Source organism: Anastrepha ludens, chromosome 4, assembly GCF_028408465.1.
Source record: "Anastrepha ludens isolate Willacy chromosome 4, idAnaLude1.1, whole genome shotgun sequence".
In the NCBI taxonomy this organism is placed as follows: domain Eukaryota; kingdom Metazoa; phylum Arthropoda; class Insecta; order Diptera; family Tephritidae; genus Anastrepha; species Anastrepha ludens.
In genome coordinates, this window is record NC_071500.1 from 86,501,037 (window position 1) to 86,527,604 (window position 26,568).

General features: G+C 34.7%; 2 protein-coding genes across 8 annotated transcripts in view; one reads left to right on the forward strand and one right to left on the reverse strand.

Moving 5' to 3' along the window:
* LOC128860062 (centrosomal protein of 135 kDa) overlaps positions 1–26,568 on the reverse strand; it is a 44,835-nt gene that overhangs the window by 12,937 nt on the left and 5,330 nt on the right. The gene's annotated exons all lie outside the window — the stretch shown is intronic.
* On the forward strand, positions 5,958–25,559 carry LOC128860064 (uncharacterized). 7 transcript variants are annotated; one of them, XM_054097305.1, is made up of 7 exons: positions 5,958–6,154; positions 8,804–9,113; positions 23,051–23,525; positions 23,586–23,745; positions 23,810–23,987; positions 24,056–24,758; positions 25,336–25,559. In XM_054097305.1, exons 3-7 carry the CDS (start codon positions 23,083–23,085, stop codon positions 25,358–25,360), a joined length of 1,509 nt encoding a protein of 502 aa, XP_053953280.1. In that variant the 5' UTR covers positions 5,958–6,154; positions 8,804–9,113; positions 23,051–23,082; the 3' UTR covers positions 25,361–25,559. The 7 variants fall into 7 exon arrangements, with proteins under 7 accessions (XP_053953280.1, XP_053953274.1, XP_053953273.1 ...); XM_054097299.1 differs by lacking the exon at positions 25,336–25,559 and having other exon boundaries at positions 5,958–6,207; positions 24,056–25,329; XM_054097298.1 differs by lacking the exon at positions 25,336–25,559 and having other exon boundaries at positions 24,056–25,329.

A 26,568-nucleotide genomic window follows, 5' to 3' on the forward strand; every position in this document is an offset into this window, starting at 1 on the left:
AAATACCATATATTTTTTTATAATAACTAAACCAGTAAATATGAACGGAAGCGGCGCTGTAGTGACAAACAAGTTTACAATATAGGTTTTATATTCAATTTATATTATTTAATTATTTATGCTATTATTATTATTTTATGTTACATATTTATATATACGGTTGCATGCATTTAATTTACAGCACGAAAATTTTACTGGTTTTGAACTTTTTTTTGCTCTTTTGACTTTCACTAATAAAAATAAATTTAAATAAAAATAAATTTCATAAAAGTTTCATTGAAAAAAAAGTTAATTCAACAAATCCATATAAATTGAAGTTTCAAACATTGCACCAGATTTGTAAAAATTCAACAAATTTTCATAGAAATTGCAAACTTTTTAATCAAAATTAAAAAAAAAAAATTGGGTAGGAAGTTTTATAGCGCTTCAAATTTTATGAGTAGTATGAGAAACCGTCCGCTTAAAGTGGCTGAAAACTCAATGAAGCCCCAACTACAGCAGAGCAAAAAATTATCAAAAATCAACGAGAACTTTGAGTCACTTCAAATTTGCGCTATAAAAATGGGTACCCAATTTTTGTTTTTCAATTCTGATAAAAAAAGTTTGAAGTTTTGATGAAAATTACTTGAATTTTTATAAATCGCGAAATCACTCCACGCTTACCAGTAAAAACTTCATATACTCTAAAGACTTTCCTAACATTTATAGCCCAATGGCATCGGCTCATTAGTTATACCAAATACACGCATTCATAGGTAAATACAGGGTGGCTGATGAAAGCCGCTACCAAAAAAAAATTGAATAACTTTTTTTCTTTTTAAGTTATCTGTTCCATTTTCGTTTTAATTTGCAGATTGATCTTTAAAATTTATTAAAATGGATAACTGGGACACTCAAACAAGAATTTGGATAGTCCGCCGCTATCACGCACTGGAGTCCGTAGTTTTGGTACAGAGAGAGTACAGGCGGATGTTTGGCGGCGATCCCCCGAGCAGATGGACCATAATGAGACTGGTGAATAATTTTGCTGAGCAAGGAACAGTCGCAAGAAGGCCTTATCATCGAAACCCACCAGTTCGGACGGAGGAAACGATCGCTGCTGTAGCTGCAGCTATACAAAGCAATCCAAGGGTTTCAACAAGAAGCTTATCTGCTCAACTTGGTGTCAGCCGACAGTCTTTGCAAACAATAATGCACAAAGATTTAGACTTATTTCCCTACAAAATTCAAATGGTTAACAAACTGAATGCAGCAGACTTGCCGATTCGCTTGGAATTTTGCCAGAAGATCCTGCAAATGGTGGAAGAAGACCAAAACATGTTAAACTGCCTTTTCATGTCTGATGAGGCCCATTTCGATTTAAACGGCAATGTGAACAAACAAAATTGTCGAATATGGAGTACTTCTAACCCACAGATACTCCACGAGACGGAATTGCATCCTCTTCGCGTGACAGTGTAGTGTGCGGTTTCTTCACGCTGTATTGTCGGGCCTTATTTTTTTGAAGAAAATGGTCACACCGTTACGGTTACTGGAGACCGTTATTTGAAAATGCTGAAAGAATTTTTCTATCCAGCACTACGCTGAAAGAGAATTCCTTTCAACTCTGTGTGGTTTCAACAAGATGGGGCAACGTCTCACATTGCCCAGACTGTTATGACAGAGTTGCGATGAAAATTTCCCAATAAACTGATTTCAAGAAACTCCGAATTTCGTTGGCCCCCCAGGTCGCCTGACCTTACTGCACCTGACTTTTTCTTGTGGGGTTTATGTAAACAAGAAGTTTATAAAACAAAGCCAACAAATTTGGATGAACTAAAACAATCCATTCGGGCAACAATTGCGGCTATTCCTGTCGCAACTCTCAAAGCAGCAATGAACAACTTTTTACTAAGATGCCGCACTTGTGTCAACGAGCATGGGGGGCATTTAAATTCAATTATTTTTAAAACTAGTTAAGCTACATTTAATAAAATTTAATGACCTTCAACTTGAAAAAAAAAATAAATGAATTCCATACACTAAAAAAAAAAGTTATTTGAGTTTCTTAATGTAGCAAAATTCATCAGCCACCCTGTATATACACTCACAAGAAGCTATTAGTCATTCGTCCGTTCATTCATTCAACCAAATTGCCAGTTAGCTAGACATTTTACAAATACACACTATGCAAATTGTCGATTTATTTAACTACATATAATATCATATAAGAACCATGGAAGTGTGCTGTTAAATGAAAGGTCGCATATTGCCGATGCCAAACACGTTCCCCAATGCCAATACAAAACGAGTACATGCGAGAAAATACGTACGTTAGTCAAACACAGTAAGTCAAGGGGTTGAGCGGCGACAACTCCAAGGCAACAGTCAAAGCCATTCAAGTAAATACAAAACCACATTCAAGTTCTACAAAATAAAGAACGTATGTACGTGAGAAGGTAGAAGAATCGTTTTGTGCCAATTGCAGAAGGCAAAACTTCCTTTTCAAATACGCTTTACTCGTAACTTAATATTTATAATTTTTGCTTTCATCCTTTCTTTGAGAAAACCATATTGTTCAAGAGGTTTTTGTTGGTGTCCGCATTTATGCAAATGTGCTAATTACGAAAGCAAATAAAAACATCAACAAAATGAGAAAGATAACGCGCACTGATTTTGTGCGTGGCGATTTTGCAGGTATTTTGAAGATAAACACAAAGTTCAAATACCTCAAGAAATTTGCATTTAACAAGAGAACAAGTGATAAGTAAAAAATGTGGTGAAATTTTACGAGTATTGTAATACAAAAGAGTTCAAAATAATGTTATTATATAATTTCAAATAAATAGACTAAGAATAAACCTATAACTAAGGCAGAGGTGCTAGTAGGATTGGGTTCGTGCGATGTTGGCCCAAAGAATCGTCACGGTGCGAGAAGAGGAAGATCTGCTAGTGTCAACAGGGATTAATAGAAGTTGCCCCCAAGGCGGTGTGCTGTCTCCATTGTTCTGATGCATGGTAATCGATCCTCAGCTCACCACCTTAAACGATTCGGGAGTCTACGCACAAGCATATGCGGACGACGTTGCCTGTTTGGTAACAAGCGCTTCGCTTATGAACATCTGTAGGAAAGTGCAGAAAACTCTGGATATGATTGACACTTGGTGCTGTGCTAATGGGCTATCGGCAAACCCCACCAAGACTGGTATTGTCCTCTTCACCAGAGTGAGGAAGCTTGATGGACTCATTCTGCCTAAGCTAAAAGAAGTCACAATCCAGCTATACAAAGATATCAAATATCTTGGAATAATCCTCGATAGTAAACTCCTTTGGAAGTCATACGTTGAAATAAAGCCATTCAAAGCACTGACAGCTTTCTGGCTGTATAAGAGGTATAAGACAGGATGTCATAATTACAGTAGCGAAGAGTAGCGTAAACATTTATATGTACGATGAAATAGAGGCTCTTTTTCAAAACAACAGATTTTAAAAATTGTATATTTTCCTCCGCACATTTTCGAACAGCCCGGACATCAAATATAAGTTCCTCCTCTGAGGATTTAAGCTCAGAAACTGGTACCTAGTACACAATAAATATATCATGAACTCATATTTTCGTTTTATTTTCTTAATTTTAGGACAATAGTGTTGTTTCTGACTTTTTTTCATATTTTTTAATATAACTTAAACAATAATTATGCCTTATTTTACCTCCACGTCAAAAAGTAAAGAAAAAAAACTAGATTTCTTCAAAATTGGTAACCGGTCGATTTTTCCGATTTAATTTTTTAAACTAGCGTGATGTAGTTCTTTAAGGAATACAGCTTCAACAACTTCGGACCACTCTTTCTATATTTGTTCGTTGTTTGTATGGAGTCGGATCACTCTGAGGCCGGGCAAATGAATAAAACTTCTGTTCGATGATCATTACTCGAAAATTATATATGTATCGAGCTTTTTCCAGTAGTTCTAGCAATACTTTGGATTATTTCGACTTTTTTCTCAGCCCTTTTTTGTAGGTTTTACAAAATATTTGTACAAATTATATTTATTTTAGTTGCAAAACGAAAATTACGAACGAAATGCTGACAAATTTACGATTTTTGTTTAGTTGCTCGAAAATTTCAAACAAACATTTGAACAGTTGAACTATAAAGATCCCGGGTATCTGGATCTCCAGTATATAGTCCTACTATGAAATTTTGGAAATAATTGTAAAAATCAAAAATCTTCGGGCTATCTTTCTTGAATTGTGTGCTCTGAAAAGTAACATTTGTCTGCGGTAACTGAAGTAAAAACCACAATAACCGTTAACCTAACCTGTTTCGACAATGACCTTAGCATACGGAGTGTATATATTTTCTCTGGAGAAATCCCTCCATGCTTACAAATAAAAATAGTCTTTGAAAGCCAGATCTAGATAATACGGAGGATAGCAAACTAATTCCCATGTTTACGAAAATCAAACGCAGAAAATCGCGATGGATAGGTCACACATTGAGAAAACCACCAGATAGCATCATGAGAATGGCACTGGACTGGAACCCGCAAGGGAGCAGAGGTCGCGGTCGACCAAAAAACACTTGGAAAAGGTCGATGTTGCGAGAACTAGCAGATGCCGACATCTCATGGGATGGTGCAAAAACAACAGCACAGAACCATGCACAATGGAAGATTCTTGTCGAGGCCCTATGCTCCCGAGAGGAGTGAACAAGTAAAAAAAAAATTCCTCCACTTCGACTATTGCCAAAGCAGTTTGCAAAGAATCGCCAACATGTTTTATTTTCAGACCGGTTACCTTCATTTTCATACGCTTAACGGATAAGTCTTTGGTCTCTGCTATTTCACGCAACTTCACGTTTAGTAGTGGTCTCAAGGCAGGGCTTGCGCTCGACACCTAAAGCACTGGTGCGACTACATCTGAATTTCGCAACTCAAAAGTTGAACGGTTGAAATTTAGGGTGCAGTTGTGGGATAACATTTATGCTACCACTTTTTGATATTGATGGTGTCTTTGTACCCCATCCGGAACCAAGATTTAATCAAAACTCGAGACTCACCTTTTTCGATATTTCGTAAATAATTAAAACCCCTCTAAGAAAATCGATTGTACATTCTTGGATTATTAATGAAAGAATTATTATTAAATTTGGAATGATGGCTAAGAATATAAAGTTCTTAACATAAACGCAAAAAAATTAATTTTGCAACGGCATTTCTATTCGAGGTCTAGAGCTTTCCATTACATGTAGTATAACACCAGCTAAAAAAAGAAAATTTCTCTCGTGGTAGACAATGGCCAAATTCGGAGGAAACTCCAAAGCCAGTCTATCCTTGCATTTGTCAATAATAAATACACTAGAAATAGTACAGTTATACACGCACAAGGAAGGGTTGTGATGTTAAGAAAATTGCATAAATTTGCAAAACGAACCCTTTCGTATGCAAAACCCAGTCATGATCATTAAAAGCGACAACCAACCAAATGGGTGGGCAATAATAATTGCGAGTATATCATAAAATGCATTGAAATGCGAAAAACTGAATAGAAAATTGTATGTTATGTACTGAAAGAAATTAAATAAGATTAATACATCGACTGTGTATGTTAATGACTTGGTAACCAGGCAATAAAAAGTAAAATTATAAAAAACTTAAACATTACCATAACAACAAACAGTGGCCGAATTGTTGACAAGCAACCAACAAATAGTGAACCAGACACTTACAAGAGTTTGGTGAGTAAACAAAACTGTTGACGTTCTTGAGAGTAGTTGATAGGATAAACTGAGTTCAGCTCGACTCAAAAGAGAGAAGTAAGCAAGAAACTCAAATAATTACCCACGCTTAATATTCACTAGTCATACAAAATGCTCACAGCTGTTCCAATACGAATCGAGTGAATTCAAGAGCACTAGGCTGATGAGACCACGATTGAGTGAATCGCGTACACTGAACGCCGGTTGTAAATTGTAGTCGAGTTGCCCGCCCTGCAGATCAAACTGAACGCTGGTGGTTTACGGTGGCATCTGGATTGACTTGCGGTTCGGCTGTGAAGTGCTTGTGTTTGCTTGTGGCATTTGGCGCGTGTACTATTAAAATATTGGTCGGCCAACATCTAACGTAAAAGACCAACGGAGTTGGTGATCGAAAGAAATCAGTGTTTCGCGTAAAAGTAATTATTTGGCAACTATTTATAAAAGTGTTTAGTTGTGTATATGTGAATATGTGGGTATATGATGGTTAACATTTTATGATAAATAATTGGTGATATGCTCATATGTCATTGTAAATAGATAATTGAAATATTAGCAACTCATCTGAAGTGTTGTAATGAGATTGAAAGCAAAATAATGCGGGTATAAGTGCGTGTGTGCGCCAATACGTAACAAAAAACTTAATTGTAGCTTTATAGTGATAAATCAAAGTACGAAATTTGGAGGCCCCCAAAAGTGTAACAAATTGTATGTGCAAATGTTGAAAAAATCAAAGCATATAATTTAAAATTGCAATCACTTTTATATGCAAAAGTTTATTTTGAAATTCAACACAGTTGCGATTTGTAGGGAAAAACATCATATTAACCTTGAAAAATTTTTATCGCGCTTCACTTGATTTATGCTTGTTTTTTGTGTTGTATTCAAATTCAAATGCGGCATGGATATGAAGATGAAAAGAAATAAAGAAATGGTATCAAGTGGAGTTTAAAAGCCAGACTACAATGAGACGAAATATAAAAATAAAATGAAATAAAATACAATAAAGTAAAATAAAAAATTAAGTAATATAAAATATAAAATAAAATTAAATAATATAAAACAAAAAATAAACTTAAATAATATAAAATAAAACCGATTCAGATAAAATAAAGTAAATAAAAAATAATAAAGTGAAACAAACAAATAAATTAAATTAAAATAAAAAAAAATTTAATTAATTTAAGCAAAATAAAATAAAATTAAATAAGACAAAATAAAATACAATAAATTAATATAAATTAATTAAATTATTACAAAATAAAATAAAGTAAATTAAAATAAAATGAAATAGGAAAAATAAATAAATTACAAAATAAAATAATCTAACAGAAAAACAAAATGAAAGAAAATAAAATAGAATAAAAGGAAATAAAACAATATAAATAAAAATAGAGGAAATCAAATAAAATATAAAAAAATAATAAAATAACAAACAAAATAAAATTTAATTAAATCAAGTTAATACAATATAAAAAACGACTGGCAAAACTCTTCCTAAAATCATGCTCAAATAAATTAGAACAAAACTAAACTACATAAATAAGATAATCTAAAAGAAATTAAAATAAAATCAAGTTAATCTAAAATAAAATACAACAAATTAAATTCAAACCAAATAAGATAATCTAAAATGAAATAAAATAGAAAAAAGGAAATAAGTCAAAATAAACTAAAAAGGGATGAAATCAAATAAAATAAATTAAAAAAGTTTCTCATAAGATTAAATTAAATAAAATCAAGTTAATCTAAAATAAAAGCGGGCAAAAATTTTCCTAAAATCCTAAAAGCATCCTAAAATATATTAAAACCAAAGCTAAATTAAATTAAATAAGATAATCTAAAATAAAATAAATTTGAAAAAATGTTATTGAAATAAAAATTTAATATAAAAAATTATTTTAAAAAAATAATTGAAAGGGCAACTTAAACGAAAAATTATGAGTAAACTATTATTTGTGTTTCATAAGGCATACTTCAACATAGTAAAAAAAATACTGCCATTAAACTTCACTTTTTAGTTAAAAACATTTGGTAAAAGTGCAAAAACGCATATTTTTACATTTCTGAAAATGTCGACTTGACTTAGATACATGCAAATAATTTTATTTTAAGAAAAGTGCGCATTGAATACTTCGAAGGCTTATGCTGGATATGCTCCAACTGATTAAACATTTCGCGCATGGTTTGATTGGTGAATTCGAGAAATAAGAAATGTCCGAAAAAGTTTGAAGACACGAAACTAAAGGCATTACTCGATGCGAAGACACCTACCAGCAAAATAGAAGAACTTACAACAATCCATCTTAAAGCTATTGAAATTATTAGGAACGATTCAAAAGTAAAAAAATGACGTAATGTACGAATTAAGAGCGAGAGGCAAATAAAGGCATCTTCCAACATACGAATTTCTGACTATGTGTCAAGAAGAAAAAAGGTTTTTGTGAATGAGGATTGTATCAGGAGTTGAAGTTGTAATAAAAATTTGTAAAAAAAAGTACTACGCTAAGCCTGATCAACCGGTGTTATCTACTCTACGTAAATGGCAAAATGAAATTGCTCGAAACAAGCTTTGTTTTTGGTGGTATATGCACTTATTTAAATTTGGTTACCGCATTTTTACCCAGTTCAAGTTCAAACCAACAACAATTTCAGCAAAATTTAGAAAAATATATATTGATTCCAAGATTGCAACAGAAGCCAAATTAATTATCTGCAGCCGGTACTGCTGAGAAAACCCAGCGCATGCATACATACATATGAATACTAAAACAAAAATAAAAGAAAACGTATAAAAACGAAATAAATTCAAGGCCAGGCCAGAAAGATGAGCCGCAGCTGCTGTCGTTGGCACTCAACGCTACTTATTAATTAGGCGCCAGTCGTGGCTGCACTATTATTGCTGTCATGCTGATTCCTACATCACCATCACCAACACTTTGTTCTGCTGGTCATCATCTCATTCTCAACTTCTCCTTCATCTTATTTTTCCTACCACTTTTTAGCTACCTTTACTCACTTGATTCTTTACCCCATTCAAAGTTTATTAAATTCTTGTCTTGCTTCAGCTTTCGTTAGAGTCTACTTGGGTATAAGTTGAATAACCGTTTGATGGATATGTATGGTGTGGTGCGGCGGCGTAACACCTTATAGACACAATAATATTGTTTCATAAAAGTATCTACGAAGTGAAAAGCATAAAAAAGAAAAAAAAAAACAAATCAAGAATGTGTTGCGAAAGTGCTGAGCCCGCTTCTTTTTACTGGCAATTGTAAAAGGAAAAGAAATGCTCACATTTTGCTTTAAAAAGTGAAATCTATAAAATCAACAATTAAAAAATTTTGCATAGATTCGATATTGCAGTGATACATTTATAAGGTACAGAATAAAATATTATTTTTTAAGTGATTTAGTTATAAATTTTGAGCTTTTTCAAGCTTTATTTAAAATCAAAATACTGTTCAGGTGAAAAAGTATACAAATTAAAAACGAATTCAGAAAAAGAGGCAAATCTGAGTAGAACGAAATAGGCTTACTTTATAAATAAAATTTCTGAACTTTGGTTTGGTGGTGTAAAACAATAGCCAACTCGATTTAAAGTCATTGAATTTATGCATCCTTTTTTGTAGACAAAACTAAGTATAAGTTCCGGAAAAGCAGCTGATAGGAAGGGAGAGGATGTCGGCGGAATATATGAATCAATCCACCTGTGGGTTCGTTATTTAAAGCAGTACCACACCTTAAGTGAAAATATCTGATCTATCACGTGGTTCATTGAATTTACTAACTCGAAATCCATGGCTGAAGACCATCCCACTTTTAGAATGTGATTTTAGTTTGCGTACTGAGCTTACGATTTGTATAGTAAATTTGATAGCCTGATTAAAAAGTATAAGATAATTATGCTGACGAACAAAATTATAAGTAGAACGTTTTGTTTAAAATCTGACTTCAATAATTGAAGAAATGTTGTTCGGCATTGACACATAGAGCTCGCTGCCAAGTAAACATATCTCTCGTTTATTGGAAAAGTGTCGGCATCTTCTCTTCTTTTATGCTGTACAAAAAAATCATAGGTTAGGCATTCAATATGTCACTCGCAAAACGTTTGCAAATTCACAATCTGTGAAAAAAACTTTAAATTGACTTCGTTCTCATTACCATGATGCTCATTTCTGACTCAATGGGTAGGAACACTTTTGGTCGCTGAATCAACTCTAGAAATGGAACTGCCAATTGGTCGCATAGATCAATAAACATGAGCCTTTTGGATAACATTTTCTGGAAATACATTATGTCACTGGTCTATGTTGATAAACCAAGTACGAGTGACAACTTGGACGGCAACATTGGGTGTTAAAGTTATTGGCGAAGTAAAGCTGATTATACTGAAAAATAGGGTACAATAAAGGGTCGATTGGGTGACTTTCAAAACACTGAATATGTATTTTGATACGTAAGATTTAAGATACAAGGGTTGCTACTTATATTTCTGTATTTCTGGTCTTGAACACTTCTTGTGTTGTCAGGCGCCATCTGACGTTTCCATTGGAAAGTTTAAACTTAAAAGCACGCAGAACGTTTTGGTGGGTGAGCCTTATTAACGTTGTTTACAGTGGCTTCCAAAATTCATCTTGGCAAAAAAATAGAATCAAACCGTGGTCGATGTTCGCTCACCGAAGAATTTCGGGAAGGCCATCCAAAATCGGTTGTTGCGCCAGAAAATATCGAAGCTATGCGCGATTGATTGAGGCATCTTTGTGTAATAATATGACAAAGAGTAAAAATATTTTGCATGATCACCTTGTATACTAAAGGTGTGTTCGCGTTAGATCTTTCACAATTTGAAAAATTCCTTGGAAACGCGACTGTGCAAGGTAATTCGAAAATTGGTTCAAACGAATGCAAAGTGTGCATTGATCATCATAAAACATATTTTGAAAAGAAGAATAAATCCGTTTTAAGCCCCCAATGTTATTTTTTCGATTCTTATGGCAATTGGAATTGCCACCATAAAGTTTCGACATTTTTCATGGCAACCGTGCTCAGAATGTTTTATTTATTTCTAGCCTAACAAACAATAAAATTTTGCACCGATAAACTCACTTTGATGAAGCTGCGTCTCGCACCACTGTTCACACTGATTATCCGATCTTGATCGCAAGCATTTGGAACGAGGGTCATCCAAAATCGGTACTTGTGACAGAAAAAATGTATGCTGTCTGTGAACTAATTTTTTTTTTTGTTGGGACAACTGGGAAGTGCAGCGCTCAGACATTAGTTAAGTCTATTGTACTACACTTGGATTCCCTTTTTAATTTCTTTAAATCTACCCGATCTCCGAAGAAATTTGAGTAGATCTTGTGGTGCCAAGGAGCCAAGGTGGTCGCTTCTTAAGACCTCAAGCCAGATTCGAGCGAAGGTGGGACATTGGAACTGATATTATAAGATCGTCGTGTAACTTACATTCAATACTGCATACAAATTAGGTTGTCAAAAAGATTTTTTCATACTGGTCACTGCATAATATGATAATCGCTCAAAGAAAAACTCGAGCTGACACCTTCGAAAATCCATTCAGACGTTGGCAAAAGTATATTGATATTCATGAACTATATTTTGGAAAACAATAATGCCATTGTCGATTATAAAAGTTGATTTTTAATCGTCTATCTAAAAACTGCAGAGCAACCCTAATATTAAATGGCATAAAATTTGCATGCTAACAAAAATACTGGCACAGCATCGATAAATTTTTTGTATTTGAAAAAAAAGGTATATATCTCTATAAAAATATCCATCACCTACAACCTTTGTGGTGTTTGGTTGAGCTTTTCCCCAAATACTGGCCTACAGTTTTAAGTTATTTCAGAAAGGCAGAAATGCTTTCGAAGATTTGCCATTGCCTACGTTAGAAAACCACCTTTTCTACCATTTCGTGCTTCATGCCCACCGCAACTAAAGGCTCCACTTGATTTTTTCAACGCTAACTCACATTGGCCATGGCACTCGAAATCGTAAAAGTATATTAGTAAATGCATTAGATAATGTAATTGTAACTACCCACCCAGCAGTGTTAGCATACTTTTCTGCCTGCATGTAAAATTAAATATGGAACATCCTAGTCCGTTTGTCATGTTATCTCATCAATCAGCAATAACCACAACATCGCGAGAAAACAACAAATAAGGCAAGCCATGGCATTAGTAACACACTAAACCAAAAATATCGTGTTGACGGCTCACAATGTTGTCTGCCATACCGCAGCCATCAACCAGCTTCACCAATCGAAGAAAAAAGCAATGAAACAACAAATAATTACAAGTAATTTTCACAAGTTTTCCAGCAAACAACAACCGCGAAAGACATAATCATTGTCTGGTAAAGATACTTACAACAACTTTAACCAGCAATTGCTGCTGTGTAGTAACACTGTAACAATGCCTGTCGGGCAAGGGCGGGTATTTGAAAGCAGCGAGAGTGGTCCACAGCAGCAGCCATATCTATAGTAGATATGTAAGTGCAAGTGCATGTGTACGTATGCATGGGCTACAAATGTTAGTGCAACATGAGTAATGAAAAGAGAAAAGAAGTCAAACAACCACAGCAAATTACCGTTACAGCGGGTGTCGAACAGCTGTTTGAAATGTGTTGCTGCAGTGTAAACGATGAAAACGGAGCATTGAGAGAGAGAGAGAGAGAAAATCACACCAACAAATGCCGGTTTTTGTTTACAAATCATGTACGCGCTGTTGTTATTGTTGTTGTTGTTGATTTTACTTTTTGCACCCGGCGCACTGCAGCGTTATGCTTAGCGCTTTGCGCGACACATCTGGCTGCTACCGACTTTCTTGACTTGCCTTATTTATTTACAGTTATGCAATCTTTCTTGATTTGCCATTTGATTACATTTGTAAGTGTGTATGCGTGCATATACATGCATATGCAGACATATGTGGACACATCTGTGGGATTACTGTCAATTTGACACATTTGTCTCAAAAAATTCTTCCTGTTACAATATCCATTTTATTTTAATTAGACAATTATTTAATGATAACACTGTGCCACAAAATGGGACGAAAAAAAAGCGAGAATGTGGTATAACAAGTATGAAAGAGGAAGAACTGTGAATATTGGACCACCTGCCGTTTGCCAGTAAATGTCTGCATTTTTTATATATCTTAATTTTGACTCAAGTTGACCTAAATTTATAAAAATTCGTATAAACCTACATTTTGAATGGTAAATCGCCTTTAATTTTGTGTGGAATATTTGAACCAAAAAAACATCAAATTATCTACCTTTCGGAGACTTGAAACTGTAGGTCCAATATTGTTCTGATGTTGTGGAGGAACATCAAAACGTATCCCGCAAATTGGACGAGGAGCTTGTCCAAACACCCAACAACAAAGTGTAAGCTCCAATTATATATAAAACTCAGCAAAAGAATCAGATCGAAATATTGGGTATGGGAATAAGTTTCCGCCCTCGTAAAAGAGGTGTCGCTGCTGATACAATTTTTGTGTTCGCTCTAGTAATATACTGGTTATTTGAAGGTATATGTGACATCTCGATCGCAGTAGTTGACATTCGTTTGAAGCGTAAAGGTCATTTTTTATCTGACGTCAAAAATGTATACGTTAGTCCCGAAAAAACAGTATTTGCGGGAAGTCATTCATTATTATTATCTTTTAAAGAAAAGTGCGGCTGAAAGTTGTCGTATATTGACCAATATTTCGACGCTTTCAAAGTGGCAATTTCGACGTAAGTGATAAAGATTCGCGAAGGGGTACCGAAAAAATTCGAAAATACTAAATTACAATTATTGGATGAAGACGCATGTCGAACCCTTGATGAAATGTCTGAACAGTTGGATGTTGACAGATCAACCATCGGTAAACGTTTGCACACGATGGGCATGGCCAAGAAAGCAGGTAACTGAGTGCCACATCAATTGAAGGAAAGGGGATATCGATCAGCATTTGGCAACGAGTGAGATGCTTCTTGAATGGCAGAAACGAAAAGATTTTCTGCATTCGACTAAATCTAAAGTGTTTGAATCAAGCTCTAAAAGAAAAGCGGCCGGAATGGGACGGTAAACATGACTGATTTTGTTGCATTACAACGCCAGGCCACACGTTACCAAATCGGCCCAGAAATATTTAGAGGGACCGAATTGGGAAATCTTGCCCCACCCGCCGTATTCCCAAGACATTACACCTTCGGATTACCATCTGCCCAATCAATGCAGTCAACTCTTATTGGAGGGCGGTTCACTTCTTATGAGAGCATCGCAAACTGGCTCAATGAATGGATCAAGTCAAATGCACTCGAATTTTTCATCTGAGGAATCTTTATGCTGCCTGCAAGATTGAATAAAGTTGTAGCTTTCAATGGCACATACTTTACATAATATCATATTATATATTATTTAAATAATTCGTAACTTTGGCTAAGAAAGGACGGAAACTTAGTCCCATACGCAATAGATTTCTAATGTTTTCGAAATTGTTTTCAGTTTTTGACGTGGAAAGACAACCCCGGGCGTGAATCATTGTTAACGTCTCTTCTAAGCGTTTAAGCCACTCAGAAACACATATACGCGATAAATATCCATTACCAAACACTTCTTTCAGTAAATTTTAAATTTCAGGGGCGGCTTTTCTAAATTTTATATGAAATTTCTCAATAATTCCTCCTTATTCTATTGTTACACTTCATATTTTTCCGAAGATCTAAAAAAAAATTAAAAAAAAAAACAGCGACGAACGGAGGCAATGTCTATACTGATTTATTTACAGAAGAGAGGGGAACTGCTTTCGAAAGAGAAAACTTCCCGCTAACAGCTGGCACTTGCTGGCCATTGGCGCAAAGTGAATTACAGTTTTATGCCGCCTTCGAACAGCTGATGGTTTTTGGAGCAGCTTTTTCATGGTGGAAATACGCGGCCGAGAAGCGACCGTTATTATTTTTTTAACATTATTTGGGTCATAGTCAACATTAATTCCTTCACGTTCTTCTGAATTCCGTAAAATAATAAAGAAAAAACAAAAAAGTGTGTAAATATAAGTCGTGGACTCTGCAAAAGGCAATGCGCTTAATAGCAATTAATAACAATTCGAAAACTAAAAGACGCTACTCAACGAGGAATTTCCAGAATTGAGATTTGAGCAATACCAAAACGTTAGTGAAAGAATCGAACCAAAGGGTCAACGAGTGCTGGGAGCAACATCACGATGTAGCCATGCAATTTATTTGTCCGCACGCAATTTATTTGTCTGCACGCAATTTCATAGTTTCTTAATGTAGCACCCTATAGTAGTAAATGAAAACGTTTTCTCTTACCAAGCACCTGATTAAAATCGGAACACCTGCCCACCTTGAACCTAACACGCATACATTTAATCAGCTGGTTTCTTTGGATTTACTCAGACGATTCTTCATGCGTTCGTTCGTACAAAAATAGGGCAGCACAAAGTGGTGCGCGATAAAACCGCATACAAATATGGTTTTTCAAAGTTCTGTTTTGACGCATATTTATTTATATATAAAATATCATACAAACAACAACAAAAAAATCTCATTTTGGAAATTGATACAGTAAAAAGCACTACCCAAAAAAAACAGAAATAAAAATATGAAAATAAAAATTAAGAGCAGCACGAATTGTGTACATATGCATGTGTGTATTTGATTGAGAATATGAAATCGTGGTGGCGCATGCGCGCAATGCGAAATTGATACTTGGATCTAGTGGTAAAAAAAATCCACAACGGCATACTCTGCCGGGCTTTGAGTCAAAGCGCGCAATGCAAACAGCTAAATGAAGCCAATAAAGTACATAATTGCAATTATTGCAAAAATGCTTCAAGTCGAAATGTGTAAAAAAAATACTCGGCAATTTCAGCTTTTTGTTGCACATATTAAATTTTGAAATGCTACAAAAGATACATTTATATGTATGTATGTATTGTATGTAAGTCGGCAAAAAGTCGGCTGTCGCAGTAGTTCCTCGCTCTTGACTGCTGACGATTTATTTGCGACTGCTTAGTGAAACATTTGTTGTGTGTCAGTCTCATTTTACTGTGTAACACTTTGAATGGCAGGAAGCTTTTAACTTTACGCTACCGGCTGTCAACTAGCGACATTATGGCGTTATCTTATTTATTGTTGTTCGCTCTGAAACATTTTACCTCTTGTTGTACGCTTGTACTCTTGTAATGTCACATGGATTTACATATAATTTTCTTGAACGATAACTAATTTCAAAATGCAGGCATACTCTATGGTCAGAAAGTACCGCAATGTTTAAATAAGACAGAACAGAGTTAAATCTCAGGCAAATTTATTTTATCTCCTTCAAAATATGACCCGTCTGAAGCAACACACATCTGCCAACGTTTAACCCAGTCATCCATGCACCCCAGGTAGGCCGACGAAGGGATGGCCTTCAGCTCCTTCATCGCATTCTCTTTTATCTCCTTTTATCTTCTTCCACGAAGAGGTAACTTTAACTTGGGAAACAAATAGAAGTCGCACGGGGTCATATCAGGTGAATACAGTGCTTGCACGATGGTATTTACTTGGTGTTTGGTCAAATAATCCAGCACATTTTGGGCTCGGTGCGATGTCGCGTTATCATCATGCAAAATCCAAGAATTGTATGCCCACATTTCCGGCCGTTTGTGACGTGCAGCATCTCTCAAACGCTTCAAAAAGGATAAATAATATTCTTTATTGACTGTCTGGCCCGATGGAAGGTACTCATGGTGCACTACGCCTTGGCAATCGAAGAAAACAGTCAATATCACCTTCCTGGTACTTTTTGATCATAGGGTACATATGTTACACACAAATAATAATGAAATTAAACTATTAAATCAATTATCTAATTTTGAGCCTATGCACAGTGGTAAACATTCACAGGAGCTATTTTTTAATATCCATAATACAACTTTTTTTACTAAATAAAAAAAAGACTAAATTAAGTAATGAAAATCTTTATTTTGACATTTACGCGTTCCATTGCTTGTCTCTTTGTATACTGCAGCTGTCTAGTTCACAAGTGTCAAATATGACTGGCGCACGACGCCAATTGCAAAAATTAAAAATCTTATGATAGAGTGATTAATTTTGCCGCCCGTGCTTTAACATATGCATATATTTGTACATCATTTTCAAAATTTGCCAAACAAGAAGGAGGCTCGATTAACCCCATGGCTTTTTTTCAACCATATAAGTCAGAATTGTTGACGCATCGTTTAAATGACGACAAACAATGAAAATCAATTCGTTCTCTCATCTGCTTTCTCTTAGTAGTGCGAGCCCTAATATTGATAATTATTTAAATAAAAAACATTAATAATTAAAAACGTTTTTAAAATGTACTAAAAATTGTACATCAATAATTTTTTCTATTCTTACATAATGTGTGGGATAGATTCCTAGCTAAATAAAAGCGATTGTTAATTTTCAAAATCAGTCAGCGTCAAAGTAAAGCGTACACCACGTATTGACAATTTTTTACTAATTATTTTGTAATTTCAATTATTTTTTTGTAAAAAAGAAATTTGTAAATATTCATCTAAATTTCGAACTTTTTGCTCCGAATTTTTAGATAAATTTCGAGTATGCAGTTTTAAAGATCTTTGAATTTTGTTACAATAAAGTGCAAGTTTCAAGAATATATAAAAATCACACTGACTTTTTAATTTTTTTCAGACCCACTTTTGTACATACATTTTCTACATTTAACGCCTACTGCAAATTTTTTTTGCACTTGAAATTCGAAGTTTCCATAAAAATACTTTCAACATTTGAGCCGGAATCTTTTTCTTAATATCTTAACCTTAGCGCAGCCTAGCTGCTAGCCATTTTTTTGCACATTTTTTCTCTCTTTCGTATAAAATAAGAAGCTCATCTTTTGAATATTGATCTGACAGGAGCGTAAACGAAATCTTTTTATCTCATCATTTTTTGCCAAGTTTTTCAATTGCATACAGCTAAAACGTTTTCTGAATGTTATTTAGAAATGAGAGCTTTTCAAAATATCTACTCCCTTTCGGCTACGACGACCGTTGGACAACGTTGGGAAATATTGAAACATATTTGCCCCAATGAGAATATTTTTATGTCTTTATTGAAAAGAAATTTTGACTAAAAATTCGGGAGATTGGGTTTCGAGCCACACATCCACTAGATTTACAACGGCTCGCTATAGTTTTGAACAACACTGCCATCTTATGACAATTTTGAACACAACTCTCGAGTTACTCGCTTAGAAGCTCCAGTTGACTACTTGAATAGCAATTGAAGACAGACAGTGTTTTTGTTCATATGAAATTCTTGATAATAATACTTCACTAATGGGGGAAAAGCATTCAAGCCAAAAGCTTTAAAACTCATTCCGCGAAGTGGTAGCTCAAACGGGAACAGGATAAAGTTAAGCAGAGCCGTGTCTGCTGTAAACAGAGTTTGCTTTGTCTCGTTTCTTGGGCTTTGGGTCGCCTGAAAAGCTCACTTTGATGATTATTACTTCATTTAGAAGTTTTCAATAACAATTTAGCCCAAGAAATGCAACACTTTCAGTACTTCAACTCGTCTTATCCCCAAAACTTTATTATGCATAATGCTCTGCGTCAACCTGAACTAGACCCCAATACGTGCTCACGACATTCGGTTCTACGTTACCGAAACGACCCGGATTTGTATCCGGCCAAGGACTCTCACTCCAGCAGCATTCCTCGTACATGAATGGGGAATTTGTATGCAACAATACGCTAATATCGACTGCTAACGTCCTGAACAATTTTCTTCTTTAAGAGCAATTTTCTTAACTTGTTTTGATATATTCGCGCGTCTTAGAGCAGCATGCACATCTGAAACAATACAATCGGCTTTAAATTCGTTGCACTACTCGTATGCTCGTTTTTTCGACATTGTCGAGTTCCCATGTTTTCTTCAATATTTTCAACCCTACCGCATATGATATTTTGTTAGTAACACAAAATTTCCAACAGACCCTTGTTTCACTAAATTCAGCAAAATTCGCCGAATGTGTACACCGAACAATAACTTGTTTATAAAACTACAACGAACACATTATCTGACAGGTTATGCTGACAAAGTGAATGAAACAACTGACAGATGCGTGAACCACGATAAAAATTGTATGAAATGCAATTGAAATTAATCGTTGAAGTGAGAAATTTCGGGTACTATTTGAATAGAATATACCAGGCTAAATCGATCCAAGCTTTCTAACAGCAACTGTAAATTTATAATCATTGAATGTGATCAAATATTAAATTGGAGAAATGTTTGGTAAAAATTTCGCCACATTTTTGTTCTCAAGGTAACACTGTGCGTTGTTGATTGATGTTGTACTTGTCTGCACGTTTTATCCCATTTACCAATACCTGCTTGTGTTTTTATGACCATCCTCTTATCGTTTATCTTTTGGCAGCACACGTTATTTTAGGTCATGGTTAACGACCGGTCAAACGTGATCCGGCTATTGTTTAGGCAGGCAAGACAAGTTAACTTCGATTGCTCCTTTCGCAGGCGTGTCTACGTTTTTATTCTTGGCCTGCTTTTTAGTTGATCAGATTTATAATAGTAGATCTTCTTATTTTTATTAGTTGTTATTAATGTCTGCTTTCCATTGGATTGGTTGGATAAAAAAATATAATATAATGAAATAGATAAAAGATATAATCGAAATAAAATAATTATTTCAAATAATAAATGGTCTTTCAAAAAACACGCCTATAATTTGTTTTAAAATAGAAAATGTTAAGATTTAGATTCTTGCCGGTTTCACTATTTTTATTCAAAATACTTCTCTTAGCAATTATATATGGAAAATAGAATCATTTAAATGTTCACTATGAGGACGTCTATAGGTAAACAGTCGAAGTTATTAAAACAAAAAACAATAGAACAAGATAAAATAAGATAAAAATAATAATAGAAAAAGATAAGAAAGTAAAAAAATCAAGCAATAATTAGGAAATTAATAATAAAAACTAATTTAAGATTAAGCAACCAAAAACTAAATAAATTTAATTAAATCCAATAAAAAATAAAAAAAAAAAATTAAAAAAAAAATTAAAAAAAAATTATAAAAAAATTAATTAAAATAAAATTATAAATAAATTAATTAAATACAATGAAAACAAAATAAAAAAATCAAATTAAATTAAATTAAAAAATTAAACAAAAAATGAAATATTAAAAATATACAAGCAGATAAAAAATTCAAGAAGTAATACCTAAATAAAATAAGAAAAACTACAATAAAAGAAAATAAAGCAAAGTAATTATTTGTTTTATTATTACAAAACTAATTAGATTACAAAAAAATTAAAATAAATAAGAGCATAAGATAAGATAAAACAAAATAAAAAATTAAATAAATAAAAAAAATATTAAATAAGCTTAAAAAAATAAATAAACAATAAACTAAATTAAATACAATAAAAAATATATTTAATTTAATTTAAAAAATAAGTAAAACAAAGTTAAAAAATTAAATCAAATAAAAATAAAGCAAAAAAAAGGAGAAAATAAAAGTTACACAATACAAAGCGCATTCACGCAGATTTTAAAATTGCGCATAATTCAAAAGTTTGAGGAACTACATACAGTCAGCGACAAGAGAAAGTGTACACTATATATTGACAAGTTTTAACTATTTATTTATTTACTTTTTAAATTCAATTATTTTTTTATAAACACACAGTTTACACTAAACCAAAATCAATATAAAGCAAAATTTCAAACTTCGTATACAATTTGTAAGAATTCGGCAATTTTGCATCCAAATTTCAAACTTTTTACTCAGAATTTCTGAAAAAAATTCACATTAATTTTTGAGAATTTTTTCTTCCGCGGTCTTGTGCATTTTCTGCATTTAACAAATTTTTTTTATATGGAAGAAAACACCCAGCACCGCCAGCAAAAAAAAAATTGCCTTAAATAAACGCGATTTGTGAACCACTTGAAACTAGTACTTTACTAAAATTCTATGGTCTATAAAACTACATACCCGAAATTTTTGTCAAAATTCTGAGTAACATGTTTGAAATTTTAGATGAAAATGTATCGATTTTTTTACAAATTGTATATAAAGTTTGAAACTTTGTTTTATATGGTTTTGTAGTAGTATGAACTGTATTTTCATTAAAAAAAAATATTGAAATAACGAAGTGAATAAATAAATAGTTAAAAGTTATCAATATCTGGAGTACACTTTTCTTTGACGCTGACAGTACATATAAACCCATAACTCGGAATATCCATCAAATGCTTTTGAGTGAATTAATTTCAATGCGAAAGTGAATTGCACAGCCTACAGCCTATGGTATTACGTGAAAGCTTATATTTGTTTAAATGGCTTAGTTTCGATTTTTTGTTCACATTTCTAAGCAAAGACGGGCTTAAAAACATAAAATGAAAAGAAGTGCAGCATCATTTCGTAAAGTAAATTAGTTCAACTACAGTATTTTTGTATTTTTTTTTGTTGTTATGAATGAGTGTTGAAAAGCGAGCAAAACAAACACATGGAAAAATTAATTCCACAATGAATAGTAACCAACGCCAAGGGTACACACGCGTCATCGTAAAAAGCACTCTCTTCGCACCTGTTTTCGCTCATACTTTAAATCATTAATCATTTATACGAGTATTTCAAATGGCCAATATAAAAAAAATTAATTGAATATCAGATATTTGGCTTATTTGACCGATATGAGTACGAAAAAAAAAATTTAATTCAACTCCATATTTTCATTCAAAATCGATCAAAAGTGTGTACCCTTCAGAGAAAGGAGACAATTTTTTTTTTATATATTGTATGCTCCTTTCCGATTTAATATTACTATCAGTGCGCTATGACGCAATAATTAATTAATGCTAATTCCGCCAATTCAAAGAACGGTCGTGAGTTAAATTTAACACCACTTTTCTTCGAGAATTGATTCGATGATGTCATGAAAATTTCTGAACTATCATGACAAGCAACTTACAAGATGGGCTGTTCACAATGAATTTTCAAGGGTCACTCGCAAAATTAAGCGTGCTCTTTTTAAAGTCGCGAAGACATACACAATTCCGTGAAGTTCCCCTCGTTTTGATTTTTTTTTTGCCTACGATATTAAGCATTTGCTTCCATATAAAAGACATCAAACATTTGTTTTATTATTTTAGAATTTAATGGGCTATAGAACTGCATACCCAGAAGTTTTCTAAAGACTCCGATTAAAAAGTTAAAAAGTTGAAAAGTGTGAAGCATTCATTCACACGATATTTATTGTAGAATGAGCTATATTTTTATAAAAAATTTATGAAAATTAAAAAAAGAAAGAAAAGTAGTAAAAACTGGTCAAAATATCGCGTTTCTAGTATTTTGTCCGTAATTGTATGTATATCTGGACAAGAACAGTCACATTTAGGAGGACAGATCATTAAAGAAAAGATGTCATTCTTTTGTGGAATACTTTTTTGGAACTGTCATATTTAGGAAGGCAGATCATTAAAGAAAAGATGTCACTTTTTTGTGGGAATACTTCCTCAGAAAAAACAACAAGAATGATTTATAAGTGGTATAGAATACCATATTCGGCCATTGTACCAAGACGATAGATTTTTTTTTTTTTTTTGTGGTGTGTATTAACTTTTTCAAATATCTGAAAGGAAAAGGTTTCAAAAGGAATATTGCTTCTGTATCCGTGTATCATTGACTCACTCATAATTTCCTAATTATTCATTACACTCTTATTTAAGACATCTACAACCTTTTTGGGTGTTTGGTCGAGCTCCTCCTCCTATTTCTGGTGTGCGTATTGATGTTGTTTCACAAATGGAGATATCTACAGTTTTAAGCCGACTTTGAACCGCAGATGCTTTTTTAAGAGGAGTTTTTTCAGGCCAGAAGTACACTCGGAAGTTTGCCGTTGTCTGCCGGGGGGCGACCGCTATTAGAAAAAACTTGTTTCTGCTTTTTGGTGTTTCATGCACAGGAATTCGAGCCTGCGGACATCCAAATGGTAGTCACGCCCCACCCCATTCGGTTATGGCAGCCCTCATAGAAAAGGAAAAACATACAATATTTCATAATTCACACCGCTTCCTATACATTTCGCGCACTTTTTGACCTACCCTCGTATACTTAATTTTTTTTTTCACGTAAATAAATATCTCCTGGCTATTTTAATAATTTATAAAATTCAAATTAGAATATTAGAATATTTAATTTTATTAAAATTACTGTTTGGCGAGTATTCAAATTGTTCATTGTTTTATACTTTCAGCCCCCTTCCCACTAAATACACAGATTCTCACAATGAAGCGCCGAAAGTTGTTGCTCTGTTGGACCATCCTACATTCAGGCCTTAGCCTCATTGCCTTTCTCACACTATTCTTAAGCCAAATGACACAAGCGGCGATCGTACCACCACCGTGGAGTGATCCCGAAAAGAATCCCTGCGCAAGCATGCCCGGCGGTTGGCAGTTACTCTATTGGCCACCACTTAAACAATGTTTCAAAATTTTCACCATCGGTTATCCATGTCCAGAAACAATGGAATTGAGCCCAGCGCCTAGTGTGGGCAAAACGAAGGCCGCGCGTAATAATGCACCAGCAGCTGAATGTCGATGTCCGCCGGGTACCGCATTAAGTGCCGAGACAAATAAATGTCATGACATTTTCCAACGTGGACCATGTGAACGTGGCGCCTTCTTTGCACCCTTGCCAGAAGAGCGTACGGCCGCTAATGGTGGCAGAAGGTAAGTGGGATTGTGGAAATGTACTACTTTTTAATTTAATCCATACATACATACATGTAGGTCCAACAATCGTTGGGGTACTTGTAAAACGGCAAGACAATGTCCAGTGGGCATGATTTACTGGCCGAAGGATGGCAAATGCTATGCCCAGTACACCAAAGGGCCTTGCGTTAAGGGCAAGCTGTTAGTATTAAACGAGGATGATCTGGGAGAGTGCAAGGTAAGTGCTGGGCGTAAAATAACTCACAAACAAGGAGGCATATATTTTTCTGAACGGCTTTCAGTGCGAAGCCGAAGGCGAGCTGCGTTATTACTTCTACGACCAAGAGGAGACGTGCCACGAACACTACACCAAAGGTCCTTGCTCGACACCAGGTGATCTCTTTTTGCCAGGTGGTCGCTGCGACTGTCATCAGTATTTACCACATTACAGTGACGAACATCAAATGTGCTATGAATTGAGTATAAATATAACATTTTTTTTTTAATTATGTGCACCGCCACTCAAACATTGCATTGTACATTTACAGACTCACCAGGTCCGTGCCCGCCTGGTCACATCTTCAATCTACCTGACAACTTCACCGCCGCTATTACAGCGACAGAAATTCCACGCGCCCAATGCCAATGCAAAGATGGTTATGTGCCTTGGCACGATGGTCTATGCTACCGCCTTTATACAAGAGGACCATGTGGGCCCAACGAGTTCCTTATTAACGCGACCAGTTGTATACGAAATTTCTGCGGTAAAAGTCGTCTCTATTTTCCCGATCAGAATACCTGCTATCGCATTGGTTCGCAAGGCCCCTGCTCATTGCATCAGGTGGTAGTATTCGATTTCACCGCACGCCCTTCTGTCGATGGCATTTCATACAATGGCATATGCGGTTGTTCCGGTGTCATTTGGAATCTCGATCAGCAGTGTTCGAATATAGACAATGGTGGCACAGAAGAGGATAACACATGCGAATCCACACCTGGTATGGTAGAAATTAATGGAAATTGTTATAAGTTATATACGAGAGGGCCATGTGGACCGGGACAATGGCTGGAGCCGCTCAAAACGCACACGACCGGCTTGCAAACGCAACGATTTTTGGACACTAAAGCGAAATGTGTGTGCCGACCGGGCTATACACTCGCCGAAGAGACGAAAGAGAGTGACGAGAGCGAACTAAATTTACCGAGAGCGCGCATAACGCGCTGTAATGCGCCTACTGTGGGTCTAGCCAGGTACTTGAATAAACAGCGCGAGAATTCAAAGTTTAATGCAAATTTTAATTTTCCCAATTTTCCCATTTAACACTAATAATGAAAGGGAATTTTATATTGTATGTGTGTAAATATACTTAATTTAAGTAGAATCGAAATTCCGTAAACTCTTTACTGCCACAAGTCCTACTGTTTGTGTTGAAAAAAATAGTAATAAAAATAATCTATGGGCGCTCTATTCTACGGCTGAAAATGAAATCTTCTCAGCACCTAATTGATTTCAACTTTCTAAATAAAAATATTATATAAACTCATTCACCGCTCTGAACTATGCATGTTTGTACATATGTATGTGTGGATTCATGCCCATTTCTTCTCAACTATTCTGCTATCTCGCCAACTACGCCTCTGTCTGCATGTACGTAAACTACTTCTGTGCCTGCGAATGTTCCTCAGCATGTCCGTATGTTTGCCTTCATTAATATTTTACTATATGCGATAGTATGTAAATGCTATATATGTACATACATATAATATATACTGTATATTATCTATAGTTACTGTTATAAATATTTCGCTTCTTTTCATATCCTTCTAGATGGTTTTTAGAAATTTTCGGATAACACGGATAAATCAAACATTTTTGAAAACAAAATTAAATTGATTGTAAATTAGAAAAAAAAAAACAATAATGTAAACATAAGTTTGTCAAGTTGTGTAATTATGGAATTATAATTAATTTGAAGAAACAAAAAATTAGTTGATTAAGCAAGGAAACATTGTTATTGTGTGTTTGAGATTTCTGTGTGCCATTGGAAATAAAATTTAAGAAATAAAAAGTGTATATTGTTATTAAAACGTTGTTTTTAGATCCCAAGACACCTCATTAACCTCTTGAGTCACATACAGATATAAACGATATCTGCATACCCTGCGGGATAAATCTAGACTAGAATATCGATTTTATAGACCTTCCATAGTTGAAGCGAAGGGCAAACGAAATAATATTAATCCTCTAAGCCCCAATCTAAACCACTGCAAGTTGACAGTCGATAACTTTTTGCCTACGTAATTGTGGCGTTTGTTCTGCCATATCCAAACTGGATAAAGAAGCAAAGCGAATGGGTCTGGCGGTGAAGGAGGGCGAAATGAAGTACCTCCTGCCATCAAACAGTTGGCGCACTCGTGCATACGCACCCACGTCACTGTTGACAGTTAGGATTTCGAGGTTGTTAGAGACTTCGTTTATTTAGGAACCAGCATTAACACCGATAACAATGTCAGCCTTGAAATCCAATGTAGAATGCCAACAAGTGCTACTTTGGACTAAGTAGGCAATTGAGTAGTAAAGTCCTAGACGAGGACCAAAACTAACACTCTACAAGGCTCCCATCATGCCGTCCTAACGTATAATGCAGAAACTTGGACGATGGCAACATCCGTTGAGGCATCCCTAGAAGTGTTTGAGAGGAAGATTTTGAACCTTTGCACGTTGGCGACGGCGAATATCACATGCGATGGAACAATAAGCTGTATGAGCTTTACAACGACATAGACATAGCGCAGCGAATAAAGATCCAGCGTCTACGTTGGCTGGGTCATGTCGTCCGAATTGATACAAACGCTCAGACTATGAAAGTATTCGATGCGGTACCAGCTGCGGGTAGCAGAGGAAGAGGAAGGCTTCGTCTACATTGGAACGATCAGGTGGAGAAGGACTTGGCTTCACTCTGTGAGGCCAACTGGTGTCGGTTAGTTTTGTAAACTCGACCTAACTTAACCTAGTTATGTTAAATAAAATGTGTGAATTTTCACATGAATTTAGAAAGCC